The sequence below is a fragment of the Eptesicus fuscus genome, chromosome 13, assembly GCF_027574615.1.
Source record: "Eptesicus fuscus isolate TK198812 chromosome 13, DD_ASM_mEF_20220401, whole genome shotgun sequence".
In the NCBI taxonomy this organism is placed as follows: Eukaryota; Metazoa; Chordata; class Mammalia; order Chiroptera; family Vespertilionidae; genus Eptesicus; species Eptesicus fuscus.
Window position 1 is genome coordinate 27,648,692 of NC_072485.1, and position 19,336 is coordinate 27,668,027.

A 19,336-nucleotide genomic window follows, 5' to 3' on the forward strand; every position below is an offset into this window, starting at 1 on the left:
GTGTTGCCAAGTAATCAATTATTAGTAGCTTCATTTTCACCCCTCCTCTCAAAAAATCAAAATTTTATTTAATCTTGTGCAAAAACTTTTCCAGTGGAAACAACAGCTGATTCTCTAAGGTTCTTTAATGCACATCCCCATTTACATTTTTCATCTCCTACTGAACTTGGTCCATTTCTTGTATTTATGTTGGACTTTTCAGATGGCATGACAGTGGACTCTAGGTGCTCATTAATGCTTTAACAACAAAAAATTCTGATCATGTGGCTCTCTACACTTATTAGCAGGCTTTTTCTGTGTTATCTAACTGCTCCTTTTAGAGATGTAGGAAATGAGATTTAGACAGGGCAATTAACATACTGATGATCCTGGCCTTCATAAGTGACCAGAACACTCTGAGTTTTTGTCCTCTTGTCCAAAGTTATTCTGAAACACCGAAGAGTAGCTGTATGGGGGGTATCAGGAGGATGTGTGTGCGGGCATGTGGGCTGGAAAACAGACAAATAAGAAACATCTCTTAATCCTTTGCTGGTCAAATACAATGTCCTGTGTCAGATTTTTTGAAAGCAGGCATGCATAGAGAAGTGGACAGCACCAAGATTACTGAGGACAGGAGTTACACTTCCTAGTTCCAGAGTTTTGCATATAGAAGATACTTGATAAGTATTTGCCAATGGAGAATGTGTTAGATAATCACATCAAAGAGTAGCCCTCTACAATGAGGGGGATTTTTGTCTCTTGTTCACTGCTAAAATCTCCAGTATTTGAAGAGTGCCTTTTATAGGTTAAGTGCTAAAATATTTGTTAAAGAGCAGGAATGGCATGGAATGGCCCAAACAGAGCATCAGTCCTGACAAAGGAAAATTCATAAACACAATTATCAGTAGCCTGAACAGACAAACTGAGTTGAAAGTTCCTGAGAAGGGTTTAGCTCATGTACATATATATATAAGCCAAGAATGCTTTGTTTATTTGCAATTCCTGTTACTTTTCCCAGATGCTTTTTTATCTTGCTGGAAAGATTCTTCTCCAGGTGCTTTTATATCTAGCTCCTTAACTTCATTTAAGTCTCTGTTCAAATGGCACATGCACAGAGAGATTTTCTCTGAGTATCGCTTTAAACGTCTATGCAAAATGTAAAGTGTATACAAAAGTAAACAGAATAGTATAATGAACTTTTATGCACAAAATGACCTAGCTTCAATAATTACTGTTTTACCTATGTTAAAAAGCATATATCACTATGTAGCATTATATCATATATCTTTATTTATGAGCTAGCCCCTTTCCCACTACAGTCAAAGATCCATAAGGTCAGGGGCTTGTCCTACCTTTTTCACTTCTGTATCCCAGACACTTTGAACAGTATCAGGTACATTGCAAGTGGGGAAAAAAAAACATTTGTTGAATGAAGTAATGAATGCTTAATTAAGAGAAGATTGCACTAAGTCTAGTGGATTCAAAATAGTTGTAGAGATTTATAATAATCTTATTTTTGCAATTAGAAGTACTTAGTTTTAATCCCAATTTTGTTGCTTAATGTTTTATGTTTTAAATTTGCTCACATGGTGGAAAGTGGTAGAATCAATTTACATATGTTGCTTTTGAGCTACTGATACATTGAGATTTCTATTAAGAATCCAATATGTTGTATCATTAACTTTTAAATATATGTTTGTTTGTTGAGTAAATAAGCTTTAAAGTGAGAAACAGATATAATAAGAATTAAGCATATTGTGAGTATATGATCTATCAGCAGTTTGAGAATTTTTGCTATGTTGGGAACACTACTTTAAGCATTTAAACTTTGAGTCATTTTTTCTTGAGGTACAATAAGTAGTTTTTTAAATGGAGTATTTTTTTAAAGCACTACACTTGCACGTTTGCAGGATTTAAGTATGCACTGAATATGTACTAGTAGTAGTCAGGAGGGTCTATGTTCTGCTGCAGTAACTAGTTAACCTTGAAAAATCCCTGAAAATGTGGTGAAACACGTTTATTTCTTGCTCATAAAGTGTCTCCTGAGAGTCAAGTCACCTTCTAGGACAGCTTCCTTCAAGGGTTTAGTTGGCTTTGTCTTCTGGTCAACTCATTAGTTCCCATGAGAGGGACAGAGTTTTCCTTGCCTCATTCCAGGAGTAACTGATATCGCTTCCACTTACAGCCCAGTGGTCAGAATTAGACATAAGGTTCAATATAACTACAAAAAGCCCAGGAAGTATAGTCTACTGAGTACCCAGAAGGAAAGGAAACCAGATCGTGGCAATGACTAGTAGTATATAACATGGACTACATGGCATAGACCTCAGAGGTCACAAGACTATCCATTCATTCATTAATTCATTTAGTAAACATTTACTAAACACTTCACTGGTAAGCCCATATATGCCTAATCTTAAGTGATCTCTTGCAATCACTCCTAGCAATGAGAGACATGTATATCATAAGACTGACAACATATATGTGCTTTTTAGGACTGTTATTATTTTTTAGCAAAGTTATTTTTTTACAATAGACAAAAAAGCTTTAAAATGGCAGTGCCCTCTATACGTGTTTATTTTTCTTTAACATAAAGATATCTGGAACTAGGTAGCCATAGAGGATTTGATAATTCTGTAGTCGTAAAAGATAAATATTTAGACCATCAAGTCAACATTTTAGACACCAGGAAAAAGGAAAGAAATGGAGAGTGATAAAGAGATGTAAATTTCACCCTAGCCAGTTTGGCTCAGTGGATAAAACATTAGCCCATGGACTGGGGGGGATCTCGGGTTTGATTCTGGTTAAGGGCATGTAACTTCATTGCAGGCTCGATCCCATCAATTATTCTCTCTGTCTCTACCCCTCCCTTCTAAAAAATCAATGGGAAAAATATTCTTGGGTGAAGATTAACAAACAAAAACGAAAGAGAGAGAGAGAGAGAGAGAGAGAGAGAGAGAGAGAGAGAGAGAGAGAGAGAGAGAAGGAGATGCTACTTTCAACTGAGAGCTTCTTCTAAAGAGCCTTCCAGTTTTTCTAATTTCACTCACATTTACACCACGTTAACCAGAACATAGTCACACAACCAAAATAGATAAGGGAGCCTGGGAAATGTAGTGCTTTTGTCAGGTACTTTGCTTCCCTGAATGAAATGAATTTTTTGTTACTAGGAAAGAATGGGAGGATGAATATTGAGTTAACATTTGGAAAATATTTTTGCAGTTAAGAAAGATTCACTCTCTCTCACACACACAGTTAAATATTTAATGACAAGTAGAGTAATTCAAGATTCCTTTGAGACTGTTCTTCATCTGTTTCTATACTAATACAACCTAACTGGGGCAACAGGAGGAACTAGATTAGTTTCTTTTCTTTCTTCCTAGTACTTTTCTGTTCAAATAGTAAATGTTTTCGGTAACTACTTCTGCTACTGACTTTGCCATTAAAGAGAACATTATTTGTTGAATATAGACACCATAAAGCAGTTGGTATTTTAATTTAGTCAAATATAGTAATATAATAGTATCAGAGCTTTAACTTGTTAGCTATCTATCATGGTCCAATATATATTTTCTTATATGATTAATTAATATTTCCCTCAAAAGAGGCATGCTTAGAAACAGATGTACTGTTTTAATATCGACAGTTCATAAACAGCATTTCTTGTTTTTAGGCTTGTCACTATGAGAAACAATAAAGTAAGACCTGAACCATCACAAAGCCTAGTAACTGGATTCAGCATGTTTACTACGTATAATAGAAAATTAATTTAACTTATTTTCATCTTTTCCACCTTTGACTTCCTCTCCATAGGCTATATATTGATGGTCCGTTCGGAAGTCCATTTGAAGAATCATTGAACTATGAGGTTAGCCTCTGTGTGGCCGGAGGCATTGGAGTAACTCCGTTTGCATCAATACTCAACACCTTGCTGTATGTCATTTTGATCTATTTTATTCATCCAAATAAAGAACTGTCGATATTTTAGACATCTCTCTTTTAGTGTGAAGTAACTCCTTACAGAATCCTTGTACTTGCTATTGAAGGAACTTCATTTACTGATTGATGAAGGGAATAATTTAGTGATTCTCAGTATGTGGTTGTTGGCTTTCAGCATGATGTCTTGTGAAATATGTCAGTACTACAGCTCTGTACTCCTCTGTCTTTATCCTTATTAAAATTACTCCACCAGCCTTCATTTCTCTACTGTCTCATCAGTGTTAAGTGCACTACTTACCCATCTGTCAACAAATATTTTTGAGCACCTATGTGCCAGTCTATCTTATAGGTAGGTACAGGTAATACATCAATGAGTGAAACTGAGCCCCTTCCCTTAAAAGGCTTAGTTCAAATGGGGGAGATAAAAATAAACCAGTGAGAAATTCATAAATAACATTACTTAAGAAAATATTAGAACTATGATGAGAAGAGATATTCGTGGGATATAGAAGTAAAGGCCAAAGCTATCGTAAATATGGTCAGGGAGAGCTTTTCTGAGATGACAGAATGAGCCCATCATTCCTTGGTCTATTACTCAGTAAATTTAAAACAAACAGAAGAACCCTAGCTAGTTTGGCTCAATGGATAGAGCATCGGCTCAAGGACTGAAGGGTCCTGGGTTTGATTCCAGTCAAGGACTTGTACCTCGATTGCAGGCTTGATCCCTGGCCCCAGTTGGGGCATGTGCGGGAAGCAACCAATTGATATGTCTCTCTCAAGTCCATGTTTCTCTCTCTCTGTCTCTCCCTCTCCCTTCCACTCTCTCTAAAAAATCAATGGAAAAATATCCTTGAGTGAAGATTAATAAAATTAAATAAGCAAATAAAGTAGACAGAAGACTAGAAAATTTCAGAGGTAAGACTGCTTAACCAGGAAAGACTTTTACAGTTATTTTTGTCCTGGGAGTATAAGAAAAAATTGATTAATATTAATTCTCATGAAAACACAAACAAAATGACAGTAGAAAATTATTCTCAAATCTATTACATACATTCACTTACAAAACATAATTTGCATTAAAAATATGTTTTATGAAGTACCAAAAAAAGAACCAGTAAGTTGAAAGGATATGTTTGAATGATGTTTTATTTCAATTTTAAATTCTTGATATAAATTTGGGCCTTTTTAGAGGCTCTTAGAAAAATAACCATATTGCATGCTAGAAATCATTTGTTTCTGAAAACATATTGCAAGTTACTTGGACACCTAAAGTTAAGAAAAGAAAAGAATATTTTCTTAACCTCAAGCCTACTTCCTAATTATAAATAGAAATCCAGACTTCGAATCATGAGTTACTGGAATGCATTACATAGTAGGTAGTTATGAAATCTCCTTCTTTAATGATATTAAGAAAGGGATAAACAACCGATTTCTGGAATGGTGTTGGCTCCCTTTGCCTGGAAGCCAGGGCAAGAATGATGAGGACTAGACTGGAGTCCTGCCCTGTGATAGAATTCACTGAAAATAGGGAACTTTTTCCCCCCTGAGATATAGGGCTAAGAGTATTCTGATCCAGGAGTTTAGTTTATTACCTTCAACTGGAAATGGGTGATATGCATATAATATTCACAAGTATGGACAGTGAATTTATGGAGCATATCTTGTCTTTGAATCAGAATATTCATTTTATATTCCTTTGAGAATTACAGTAAGTGCTATGTCTGATGCTTGAATGTAAATGGCTTTTTTTTTCTGTTGGTTACTTACTAGTGAAAATAAAAATTTCAAAGATGCAGGGATTCTTAACTTTTTGCCATCCTACTCATTATTGTGTTATTTTGTCTTAAAGGGATGACTGGAAACCTTACAAGCTTAGAAGACTGTATTTTATTTGGGTGTGCAGAGACATCCAGTCCTTCCGTTGGTTTGCAGACCTACTCTGTGTGTTGCATAATAAGGTAAAATTAGTTTTGTTTCCAATTGTTTAGTGTTTACATTTAAAAACATAGTTATTATGTTTCAAATTGCTAACGTACTAAATGATTGCTATAGAAAAAATTAAAATAAATGTGCAAATAAGTAGTTAGAAGGAAAAATCCTTTAAATTAAAAAAACAACACAGACCTAACACTTGTTACTTGGTACACATAATTTTAGATACTTATATCTATGATTATGTGTATGTATCTGATATGTTTTATCTGATATGATTGATAAGTTCTAACATGAAATATTTTAACATAGAAATGCATGCATGCACTATTAATGTAGGCATATATATGTGCGTGATGTATGCAAATGCATGCATAAGGAGTGGTGAGGGAAGGCAAATAGAGAGAAACATCAGCAGGCCATTGCTAGTACATTTCCCATCTTTTGTTCTAATAGCTGTTAACTTTTATCTTCACCTTCACTATTCCAAATGGACCATCACCAGACTTTTGGCACATTATGCAGAATTTCCAAAATCCCAAATTCTAAGTTTTAGTTCTTATAAGTATGAAAGCAGGCATTCTTCATCTCTCCTACATTTGACCTTTTATTTATCTATTAATATATCTCTCTTTATTTTTTCAAGCTGTACAAGTAATACACATTTTTTTGCATCTTTGTTGCAATTTTTTCCAAATAATTCAGATAAAGCAAAATCTTTCCTTACTACTTTCCCCACCCCAATCTATGTAACAAGAGGGAAGTCCTGAGTGTTCTATAAATTCTAGCATACTTTGTATTGCTTTTGGAAGTTGCTTTCTTAAACTTATGACTATGTCTTGGACATTTTTAATAATAGTACATATAGAGTTACCTCATTCTTTTTACTGTTATAGAGTATTTCAGAGTATGAATGTGTCTAATTTATCTAACCATTCCCTCAGGATGGGTATTTATAATGTTATTATAAAAAACATGGTGATGAATATTATACATGCCATTTTGTACAGATATTCACCCATTCAATCAGTCATTCTTTCACTCATCAAATACTTATTAACTGCCTACTATGAAGTAGAAACTGTTCTGGGACATGGAGCTACATCAGAGATCAAAATAAAAACAAGTTTCTGATCTCATGTGATTTACATTCTAAGTGGGGAAGAAAGACAATAAACCAATAAAGAAATGGGATGACTGATTCTGATTAGGGCAAAGAAGGAAAAGAAAGTGGGGTAAAGCAACAAAGAGTAAATGATAGAGGGCATATTAATGTATACTGAATATTCGGAAATGCCCACCAACATTGGTATTTGAGCAGAGACCTGAGTAAAGTGAATAAACAGGCAGATATCTTGGGTGAAAAATTTTAGGGCAGAGGGACCCAACTTCACAGGCAAGCACTCTGATGCAATAGTATTAGACTGGAGCAAGATGAAAGTGAGCTTTGTGGGCAGAGCAGAGTAAGCAAGAGGAAAATTAGTATGAACAGCTATCAGAGAGGTCTTGTGTTTTCTGGGAAAAGGACAAATTACATAAGGCCTTTGGATTTTATGTAAAAAAAGAGATGCATTCTGGAACTATACCCATAATAATTGAAAGCAGTGACTTGAACAGATATTTGTATACCAATGGTCATAGCAGCATTTTTCACAATAGCCGAAGATGGAAACAACCCAAGTGTCTATTGATGGATGAATGGATAAAGAAAACTCTGAGTATACATAAAATGGAATAGTATGCAGCCTGAAAAAGAATAGAATCCTGAGACATTTTACAATATGTATGAATCTTGAAAGTATTATGCTAATTTAATTAATCTAGACACGAAAGGACAAATATTATCTGATTCTACTTATATAAGGTACCTAGAGTAGTCAATTTCCTCGAATGCTGGTCACCAGGGCATGAGAGGGAGGGCAAATGGGGATTTATTGGTTAATGGATACAGAGTTTTAGTTTGAGAAGGAAAGTTCCAGAGAGGGATGGTAATGATGGTTGCCCATCAGTATGAATGTATTTAATGCCACTGAACGGCATATTTAAAAATGGTTACAATGGTAAGTTTATAATGTTTACCACAACTTTAAAAAAAGGACACATTTCTGGGGCACACCAGGGACCTGCTGAATCAGGAGTGGGGAAGGGAGAGATGAGTAGCCACTGCAAGGTTATGAACGAGACTGATCTGACTGCTGATCATCTTGGGAATGTGTGTGAAAATAGCAAATCCTGGGATACTGCAGTTTCCAGAGAAGCAAAAGGTGTGTAATGGCTAAGAAAGGAGACTGGTCCCAGTGGCCAGTGAGGTGGTAGCAAGAGAGAAAGTGAGTTCTGTCTTTGAGGCTAAGGAGGGAAAAATTGTCTAGAGGAGCAAACTCATCACTTTCCAATTTGTGAGTATTTTTTCTAGGTTGATGCCAGAAACAGGACTTTCTGGAGTTGGAAGTTGTGAATGAATTTAAATTTTTAAGTTATACTGGCAAAACTCCCCCAGAAGACACTAAAACAATTTACATTTGGATGATGTTAAAAAGAAAAGGTTTTTATTTTCTGTTTGCAACTGGTAACAATTTCGTATGTGTGTGTGCACATCTGAGAGAGAGAGAGAGACCGAGAGAGACCAATAGCAATAATGCATAGTGACTTTACATACAGTCTCAGTGAGAGTAGGTAAAAGTATTTTTGAAAACCATATGAAAATATAGTCTTCTGGCACCATATGTAGTTATCACAATATTATTGACTACATTCCCTATGCTGCACTTTACATCCCCATGACTATTTTGTAATTACCAATTTCTACTTCATTTAAAAAAGGTTTTTCTTGATTTCAGAGAGGAAGGAAGAGGGAAAGAAAGATAGAAACATTAATGGGAGAAAATCAATGATTGGCTGCCTCTTGCACATCCCCTACTGGGAATCAAGCCCACATTAAAATGATATATGCATCCTCATGTTCATGTCAGCGTTATTTACAATAGCCAAGATATAGAAACAACCTAAGTGCACATCAATAGAGAATTGGATTAAAAAATGTGGTATATATAGGCAATGGAGTATTACTCAGCCATAAAAAGAATGAAAGCTTACCAGTCTTGACAACATATATACAGACGTAGAGGATATTATACTAAGTGAAATAAGTCAGAGAAAGACAAATACCATTTGATTTCACTTATATCATTTTAAAATTAGTATCTAACCACCTGAAACTAATATGAAATAATATTGAATGCCAACTATAATTGAAAAATAAAAAATTCGTATTTTATTCTAGCCCACACTTTCTGAGTTGAATTTTCAATCCAAATACTTTTAAGACATATTGGATGGTGTGCTGTATTTTGCTTATGCCATTAATTACTAAATATAATTGCAATATCAATTTTTAAAGTTTTATTCTCACTTATTTGAAAGGGTGTTTTTAAATACATTTTAATTGATTTCAGAGAGGAAAGAAGAGGCACAGGATGATAGCAACATCAATAAAGAGAGAATCATTGATAGGCTACCTCTTGCACACCCCATACTGGGGATCAAGCCCACAACCCAAGTATATGCCCTGACCAGGAGTCAAACCATGACCTCCTGATTCATAGGTCGGTGCTCAATCACTGAGCAACACTGATTGGAGTGGAAGGGTATTTTTAACTTGAAAATTAAATTAGATATTTTAACCTAAAAATAAGAATATGTATAGTCTTTCAATCTTCCAACTGTGAGTTCTTTTGCATCATTCTAGAATGCCTAGAACATAACTATCTAGCTGCCCTAGCCATTCAGTCTTAGTGTCAGACTATCTGAAATGATTACAAAAGCTGCACCTTAGGCGGCTCTTGCTTGACTGGATTGTCCAACCTGGTGATTTTAGAAATGAGTGCAGGGCTAGATGTCAGGTGATCTGGTACCAACTCTGTCAATAACTACATACCTCGCTTCAAATTACTTCACTTCTATAGATCACATTGGGGAAATAAAAAAAGAGGAAGCAGGACTACATCAGGCATTTGGAGTCCCACTTAAAATGGAACCGTGCCCCTAGCCTGTTTTGCTCAGTGGTTACAGAGTCAGCCTGGGAACTGAAGGATCTTGGGTTCCATTTTGGTCAAGGGCACATATGTAGGTTGTAGGCTGAATCCCAACCACCTGGGTTGGGGTATGTGTAGGAGGCAACCAGACAATGTCGCATGGATTTTTTTTCCTCTCTCTCTCTCCCTCTTCCTTCCATTCTCTCTCTTTAAAAAAATCAATGGAAAAAATATCCTCAGTTGAGGATTAACAACAAAAAAGATAAAATAAAATGGAACACTGGCTCTACTTCATACTGATTCTGAGACCTTGGGTAAATTACTTAACTTTTATAAACCCTATTTATGCCTTCAATGTACAAATGAGGATAACAGGACTTAAAGTCTGATGTGAGATTTAGCTTATTCAAAGAATTAATAAATGATTGCTATAATTCCTATTAGTAATCTATAAAGTTCCTTTCAGGAGTTACATTATGCTATTTTTTTTATTTGTGAGAAAAATAAGGAAGAGTGACAGGCAGGAAAAGTAAAATTGAAAAGCATAACCTTTGTGCATGACATTATAACCCTAATCCATTTACAGGATTGTGTTGATCCATGTATTTGTTATTTTTATTGCTCTCTGGACTTGAAGAAAATTGTTGCTTTAGTATGTATTATTACTTATCTTTCGTATGTATTATTACTTGAAGAAAATTGTTGCTTTAGTATGTATTATTACTTATCTTATTACTTATGAGAGAGAAGTTAAAATGGAGACATTGAAATCATTAAGAGCATTATTCAAATCTTCATAGTTTTTCTGGGGGCTGAGGGCAACAAACACCAGTTTTTGAGGTAGGAGTCTTTGAGCAGCATCCTGGTAGGCATTTAAGATAAGAATCAGCACAAAACATATATTTTGTGAGATGCTACCATTACTGGACTTGGAAAACCCTCAGTTTCTTCTCAGTTAAAATCCATGAATCCTGACTCAATTCAGAAAGGGCCTTAAAATGAATTTAGCATTTAGATATAATTTGAGTCAGCTAATGGATGGGATATTACTAGTGATTATATTTTAAAAGTATTATGGTGCTCTAGTTTCATTTTTTTGCATGTATCTGTCCAATTTTCCCAACACCATTCATTGAAGAGACTGTCTTGACTCCATTGTATGTTCTTGTCTCCTTTGTCAAATATTAGGAGGCAGCCAATCAATGATTCTGTATCATTATTGATGTTTCTATCTCTCTCCCCCTCTCCCTTCCTCTCTGAAATCAATAAAAATATATTTATAAATAAATAAATTAATTAAAAGAAAAAAGTATTATGGGTGCTGATAAACATCTCATCACTTTTAAGGTAAAATATATTTTTATTAGGATTTTATAATTCAGTGTTGCCACCTGTGAAATAATGTCCTTCAACCATATCATTGTCCTGATGACGACGCTGAAGCCGAGAAAAGTTAAGTAACTTGCTAGAAAGCTGTGGGCCAGGTAGTCATAGCAATAGAAATCTCTCAGTTACTTCCCGCAGGCCCTTAAGATTGTAAAGGGTGCCAGAGGGGTGATGAAACCCTACTTAATCACTCCCTATCAGCAAAATGACTTCTTTTGCATTTCTAAAACATCTACTTTGAGTCCCAATATATAAGTTTGTTTTACTTTCACACCACACAAGGGGTGGGCAAAAGTGGGTCTACAGTTGTGAGTATGTAAAACACAAGTTAATAAAGCTATTGTAATAATCAAAACCTTCATTTCATTTTCCATAGGAACAACTATAAACCTACTTTTGCCCACCCCTGTATATGTGTGCAGTTTGATATGTATTTGCTTGTAAATATTGACTGTGATTAGACAAGATACATTTTAACTGATTCTAGAATCCCATGTGTTAGAATAGGAGGAAGTCTGAGTCTACAGAAATAATTTCAATGTCTCCTTACTTTTATGTCCTCTCAGCTTTGGCAAGAGAACAGACCTGACTATGTCAACATCCAGCTGCACCTCAGTCAAACAGATGGGATGCAGGTATGTGGCTGGATGTTACTGTAAATGAAACGAGTCTCTTGATAACAGGAGGTTTACTGCAGGGCTGTGCAGGGAGAACATTTCTGCAGGTGGTTTGAAGAGGTTTCCCACAGGAACGCCTCTTGGAATGTGTCCAGAAAACTCATGGCTTGTCCTTAAAGTTAACCCTATAGGGTGTCCCCCAAAATGTATGCACACACTTTGAATAATTACAAAGGCAGCATTTATTAAAATACATTTCATTTTCAAAATTGAGCTACCAGCTGTTAAAGTGTGTATACTTTTTTGGGGGGGAGCTACCCTATATTATGCTATTTTTGTTTTGTCTGTTTTGGGGGGGATTTTTTTGTCCACCTCACAGGGAGATAGAGCAGACCTTTCGAGTATTTCCCCTCTCTCCTCTTCACTATTGCCTCAAGTTCTTTACCTATAGAGGCCAGACCATAACCGAACAGTCTTGTAACTGTATTCATCAAGAGGAGGTCTTGTGGGGGGAAAAATAAGGTCACACACAAAACAGTTTTATTTCCCCTCAAGGGAAACGAAAAAGAATAGCAACGGCTATCACATTATTTATTCACTGTGTGAGGCACTGAGCTAAACAATCAGATACACAATCATAGAATTCCAGCAGATTCAAGAGGTAGGAGATATTGCTATCCCATATTATAGATGAAGAAAATTGATGTTTACAGACACCATGGAGAGCTGCACCATTGTGTAAATCTGGGCGTGACTGCTTTCACACGCTTTATTTTAGTATTTTCTATCATACATTTTCTGTAGTATTTTGGATACAAATTATGAATGCTTGTCAGTTACTTCAAAACTAATCTAACCCTATTTTTTCTAGTCAGGGTTCTTCCCTACTTGATATGTAAAAATATTTTATTTTACTACTCTCGTGAAGCAGGTCGGTATCATTACCTTCATGGTGTTGCTCTAATGAAGGTATAGAGTATACACTGTATTTGGTTCTCAGTTTGTCTGCCTGGGACTCAGACACTTATTCCTCTCTTCTCACTTGACTCTGATTCTTCAGATCTCATATTCTGTTCATTGCAAAAACCAGTTCATTTGAGTTATTTGTTAATAGACCTGAGGTTTGGAGCTCTTCTGTCTTAGGTTGTCTTGTCTAAGATTATTTCCCCAAATTTATGATTACAGTTTGTAGTATTTTACCCATCTAAGGTGCCAAATATGACAACTGTATTTGTAGTGCAAAAACAATTCAGTAAAATTTATGTGCTGAGGCCCTTTTTGAAAGTAGGCAATTGGAATGCATTCTTCAACATTGCAGTTATTTAAAAATGAAGCAAATCAGCCATTTGTAATAATGGCATTCAAGAAGAGAATGGATTTTAAAGGAAAACAGGAAGGAAATTACGTTCTAACTTACTGTACTTAATAGGTTGCTACTTATATTCTTTATATCACAGCAATTTGGTAGGAAGCCACAGCACCAGCAGAAATGAGGTTAGAGAAATGGGCAATTTGCCAACTCTGTGTCATATAAATATAATGTTTTCTTTGTGGCAGAAAATAATTGGAGAAAAATATCAAGCACTGAATTCAAGACTTTATATTGGACGTCCTCAGTGGAAACTTCTGTTTGATGAAATAGCAAAATGTAACAGAGGGTAAGTGCAATTACTCAGCAAATTTGACATGTGGCTAATGATCAAATTAAAATATTCCCAAGTCATTACATGGAATTTTTAAGATGACTTAGTAATGGGTTTACAAATTAGAAAGCTACTTAAACACTCAATTATCACTATCAAAAGAGGAAGCAAGGCAGGGAACACCTCACGAAAGCGTAATGCCAAATAATTAAAATTTGGCTTAGAAATAGTGTATAAATTATTTATGAACTAGACTCTTCTACCTACTTTTAAATTTACATAGACCCATATTAAAATGAATGTTCATTCCCACAGCATATATCAGGTGATCATGGGAAAGTTCTTCAAGATCATGTTGGCAAACAAGGGAGCTCTACAAATATTCTAACAATGCATGTGCTTAAAAATAAAAAATTTTGTACCTTTTTACCAGAATGAATACATTATTTGAAGCTCTTAGTTATTATTTGCAGTCTCTAAGTCAGGAATATTTTTAAACAAAATTATTTTTCTTGGGAGCTATAATTGTAAAGAATCTTAACATAATGGACTATCTATGATCGGCAGAGATTGCTACTGAAGGAAAGGATTCACTTTAGGGCATAAAGTAGACAACCCATTTGTTTTCTAATCTAAAAGCATTTTGAAAACTATATACCCATTCATACATTTTAAAGTTGGCATTGAAATAGTTTCATCGTAAGGTTAAGTAGTTGCTAAGGCTGTAATTTCTAACATATTGCAGATGTTGGCATTTTAATATTAATGTCACTATTTTAAACATATCTACTGGAATCTAAATATCATAATTTCTGGATACCAACTTCATATATTGTAAATATACAAATAAACTTTCATTCGCAGTTGGAAATTATACACAATTCTTTTCTGCTTGAATTTGTATTTCAATTCTGATTAAGCTGCAAAATTTCATCAAATTTCAATATATTTTTATATTTGAACTAATTATTTTGTTTGTTGCTAAATAAACATATTTCTGCAACAAGAATGTGCATAAATTGATTATTTAATGCTTATAATTTCATATGACCCTAAGGTTCTAGTGTTAATTTTTTTTTATTGTTTGAAGTATTACAAATAGTAGTACATATGTCTCCTTTTTCCCTCCCATTGACCTCCCCCCGGCCTCCCCTACCCCCCAGTACATGCCCTCACCTGCCCCCCCCCAGTGTCTTGTATCCATTGGTTATGCTTATATGCATGCATATAAGTCCTTCGGTTGATCTTTTACAGCACCCCCCAACCTCTCCTGCCTTCCCGCTGTAGTTTGACAGTCTGTTCAATGCTTCTTTGCCTCTGTATCTATTTTTCCCCCCATTTTTTTCCTTTAAAAAACCTTGCCTCTGCAGACTAGAAATAAACATATAATAACAAAAAATGTTTGAGTCCCAATTTCAATGTCCAACAGTTCTGAGTCCCTGTTTCAATGCCAAACAGTTCCTTATGTGTACATGTCAGCAATGATATCTGGATGGTGGGCACATGGTGGCAATACAGGTCCAACTCTCTCTGGTTTGGTCCTAGGCAACCTGCAGCAACACCTTGCTGACTGCTAGTATGACAAGGTGTCGTCAGTGTCTTCCATCTCTGGACTGTTTCTCCTCTTGTCTTCGTGGTTGGAGCAGACCTGTCAATTCCTCTCTGTTGCAGGAATCCACATGGTCTTGGAGTTGTTTTCTGAAAATATACAAACATATTCTCGACCAAAAGTTAATAAAGGAATCTTTTCTATATAATTGATTTGGGATCCTTTTTATTTTTGCCCAAACGATTTTCCTTTGTCTTATTTAGACACCATGTGTGTTTTTCATGGGTGTCTTGCTGTTAGCATTACAAATGAAAATTAATTTTGTAAAGTAAAAATTTTCTAGATGTAATTTACTTATAGGATATTTTTCCTTACATGATATTACCTTACTATCCCCCCTTTTTTTGATTAATGGAGGCTTTTGTAAATTTTATAATGCAGTCTTGATAACTTTAAATTTTAATTTTTTGCACAAAAATATGACTGCTTTAGGTTCATTGCATGTTCAGGAATTTCACCATGAGATGAACTACCAATAGAAATTTTAGTTACCACTTTAGGAACAGCTTTTTGTCCAGTACAATTAAATTTTCTTGAATATTCACTTATTTCAATTAGCCTATTTAAATTAATCTGAAAAGTTGATTACTATTTTACTGTGAAATTTAATACTCTACCAACACTCTTAGTTTACCCTGTAAATATTAGTGGAAAGGATTATTTGCATTCTTGAGTAGGCCCTGAGCATTCCTGGTGCTAGGCTGGATTTAGATATAGGGCAGCTGCTGTTGGCCAAGTCTCTTTCTGTTACCTGGGTCCCGATCTGAGCTGGGCCAAGTCTCTGTTTGTCACCTGTGTCCCAATCTGAGCTGAGCGTGGGAAGCAAAGCAGCCATGGGGGCAGGAGACCTCCCTCAGAAGGGATGAGGGTTCAGACCACTGCAAGGTTGGGGGGGTGAGGGTCTGTGCCCCACCACTGTTGACCCCCAAGTTCTCTCCTGATGGCCCCTCTGCAACTGTGCCTGTCTTAGGTTGTTCCTTCCCTGAGGAATCTTACCTATCTCTGGCTAACAAGTCATCCTCCGGGGCCAAGCAGGGTGATGTGAGGTTCGGTTCTGTCTCCTTGGTAGCCTATGCCCCTATTGCCTTCACGCCCAGCACCTGCCTTGGGATCCCCTCGCCTGCTGGTGGGGCCCCAGCACTGATCACATATCTCGGGGAACTCAGGTTTCGTGTTAATTATTTTATCATTATAATTATTAGTATATAGTTGATTAATTCACCATTTTAAAAAATATTTTATAAATATAAAAAGGATATTTGATTGTAAATGAATGAGACAGCTTATGAGATGAAGATTTTTTTTTTTTTTTTGCGGGGGGATAACTTTTTAGTTATTTCAGAGAGAGGAAAGGAGATGGAAAGAGAGAGAGAAAAACATCAATGATGAGAGTGAGTCATTGATCAGCTGCCTCCTGCATGACCCCCACTGGGGATCAATCCCACAATCCGTCTATGTGCCCTGACTGGGAATTGAACTGTGATCTCCTGTTTTTTAGGTCAACACTCAATCACTGATCCACACTGGCCAGGTGGAGAAACTTTCAATAAAATCCCAATTCATGAATTCATGATGTATTGAAAGAATCACTGATTCATCATGGTGTTTGTCTCCATCTTCAGAGATTTTGTTTTAGCAATTATGGTGTGGAGCCCCAGAAGCAAAATTTAAAAAGGAACATACACTGAGTGGCCAGATTATTATGATCTCTGAACGCATAATAATCTGGCCACTCAGAATATATCCTATATAATAAAAGGCCAATATGCAAATTGTCCCCTCGACCAGGAGTTCGACCAGCAGGCAGGCCGGCCAACCGTACATGTCCCCTCTCCCTGGCCAGGCTGGCTGGACCCCACCCATGCACAAATTCATGCACTGGACCCTCTAGTATATATATATATATATAGATAGATAGATAGATAGATAGATAGATAGATAGATAGATATGTACTGAGTGGCCAGATTATTATGCATTCAGTGATCATAATAATCTGGCCACTCAGTGTATACTCATGTACTTCAGATTTTATCCATGTTTGAAACCACTTCTGTATTCCCTTCCCTTGAAGAAGTAGTTTGGGGTTGAAGAGGAAAGCATTATTTAGAAAACAGAGATCCTTTGTAATATGGAATAAAATAAAAGTCAACCCTGTTTTGGTTATATTCCTTTTTATCTTTCCCCAGTATCATCCACCTATGTGTGATCATCTTGTCAGACTGACCTGGGTCTTGCTGTGCACCACAGACGACTCATTCCTCTTTGGTGACATTTAACTGAACTCTGAGAAGCATTCTTTTATTAGTTTTCATAGTATACTGTTGAAAACATTGATTTTGTTTGTTTGTTTGTTTTTGCTTCATTCTGAAACCAAACCCCAAAACAATAGAGGATCATTTACAGGGTATTAGTCTTGGATTATTGATTTCTTTGGTTATTTCTTAAGAATTTGCATTTGTTATGCTGTTCATGATTTAGAGGGATTTTGTGTGTTTTTTCATTTTCTTTAAACAACAAACTGGTTCAAGTTGGTTTAAGATGAGCAGATGTGCACCACCTACTGTTCATATTCTGTACAACTTTCACTTTCTGTATTTGCTCTGGGCAGGCAATTGAAATGCATTAATTTTAAAAAATATATTTTTATTGATTTTTATAGAGAGAAAGAAAGGGAAAGGAAGGGAGAGAATGCAAGAGAACAGCATCCATCAGCTGCCTCCAGCACGCCCCCACAGGGGATCAAGCCTGTAACCTAGGGGTGTGCGCTGACTGGAATTGAACCAGCAACCTTCCAGTGCACAGGATGACACTAACTAAGCCATACCGGCCAGGACAACACATTATATTTGTAAGGGATTTTTATGTAGCATAGTTTGGAAAAGAATGAATCAATATCTTAAGGGTTCATTAACTAGAAAAAGGTATTATTTAAATAGAAGGGTTCATTTTAGATGTGTAATTTTGATTAACCTTGTGTACATAAATTGCATAAAGAATATATAGAGATAGGAATAAAGAAGAAAGACATAAATTAAATAAGTTTAATACTATATGCTGGGCTACAATTTAATGTTCAGAATATTAAACCAGTAGGTATTAATGTAATAACTATATAGAATACAAATTTAAATTGATTAAGCAATTCTTGGCATACACACACACACACACACACACACCCCACATACACTTAGATATATACACACTTATAAAAGTACTAGAGGCCCGGTGCACGAAATTCGTGCACGGAGGAGGGTTGTCCCTCAGCCCAGCCTGTACCCTCTCCAATATGGGACCCCTTGAGGGATGTCCGACTGCTGGATCGGGCCTAAATGGGCAGTCGGACATCCTTCTCACAATCCAGGACTGCTGGCTCCCAACTGCTTGCCTGCCTGCCTTCCTGATTGCCCCTAACCGCTTCTGCCTGCCAGCCTGATCACCCCCTAACCACTCTGCTGCCAGCCTGTTTGCTCCCAACTTCCCTCCTCTGCCAGCCTGGTCAACCCTAACTGCCCTCTCCTGCAGAGTTGATCACCTCCAACTGCCCTCCCTTGTAGGCTTGGTCTCTCTCAACTGCCCTCCCTTGCAGGCCGGGTGCCTCCCAACTGCCCTCTCCTGCTGGCCATCTTGTGGTGGCCATCTTGTGTCCACAGGGGGGCAGGATCTTTGACCACATGGGGGCAGCTATATTGTGTGTTGCAGTGATGATCAATCTGCATATTACTCTTTTATTAGAAAGGATAGAGGCCTGGTGCAGGGGTGGGGGCCAGCTGGTTTGCCCTGAAGGGCGTCCCAGATCAGGTGGGGGTTCCCTTGGGGTGTGGGGTGGCCTGAGTGAGGGGCCTGTGGTGGTTTGCAGGTGGGCCACGCCCCCTGGCAACCCAAGTGGAGGCCCTGGTATGTGGAATTTATTTTCCTTCTACAATTGAAACTTTGTAGCCTGGAGCAGAGCCAAGCCTAGGGCTCCCTCCGAGGCTGGCAGCCATTTGTGTTAGGGTTATAATTGAAACTTTGTTGCCTGAAGCGGGTCGGCCCGGCCAGGGTGTGCGGAAAGCTTTGCTTCCCCTGTTGCCGGCGGCAACCCTGGCCTGCTCTCTCAAACTCCATTCTGCCGCCATTTGTTTGAATTTGTTTACCTTCTATAATTGAAACTTTGTAGCTTGAGTGGAGGCTTAGGCCTGGCAAGGGCAGGGGGAAAGCTT

General features: G+C 36.8%; 1 protein-coding gene across 1 annotated transcript in view; it reads left to right on the forward strand.

The window, feature by feature from the left end:
* Nucleotides 1–19,336, forward strand: part of NOX4 (NADPH oxidase 4) — a 163,895-nt gene that overhangs the window by 134,410 nt on the left and 10,149 nt on the right. Inside the window, exons 14-17 of the mRNA XM_008153612.3 lie at nt 3,793–3,912; nt 5,768–5,876; nt 11,834–11,902; nt 13,442–13,542. Of these exons, the coding sequence (XP_008151834.1) occupies nt 3,793–3,912; nt 5,768–5,876; nt 11,834–11,902; nt 13,442–13,542 (399 nt within the window). The remainder of the gene's footprint in view (nt 1–3,792; nt 3,913–5,767; nt 5,877–11,833; nt 11,903–13,441; nt 13,543–19,336) is intronic.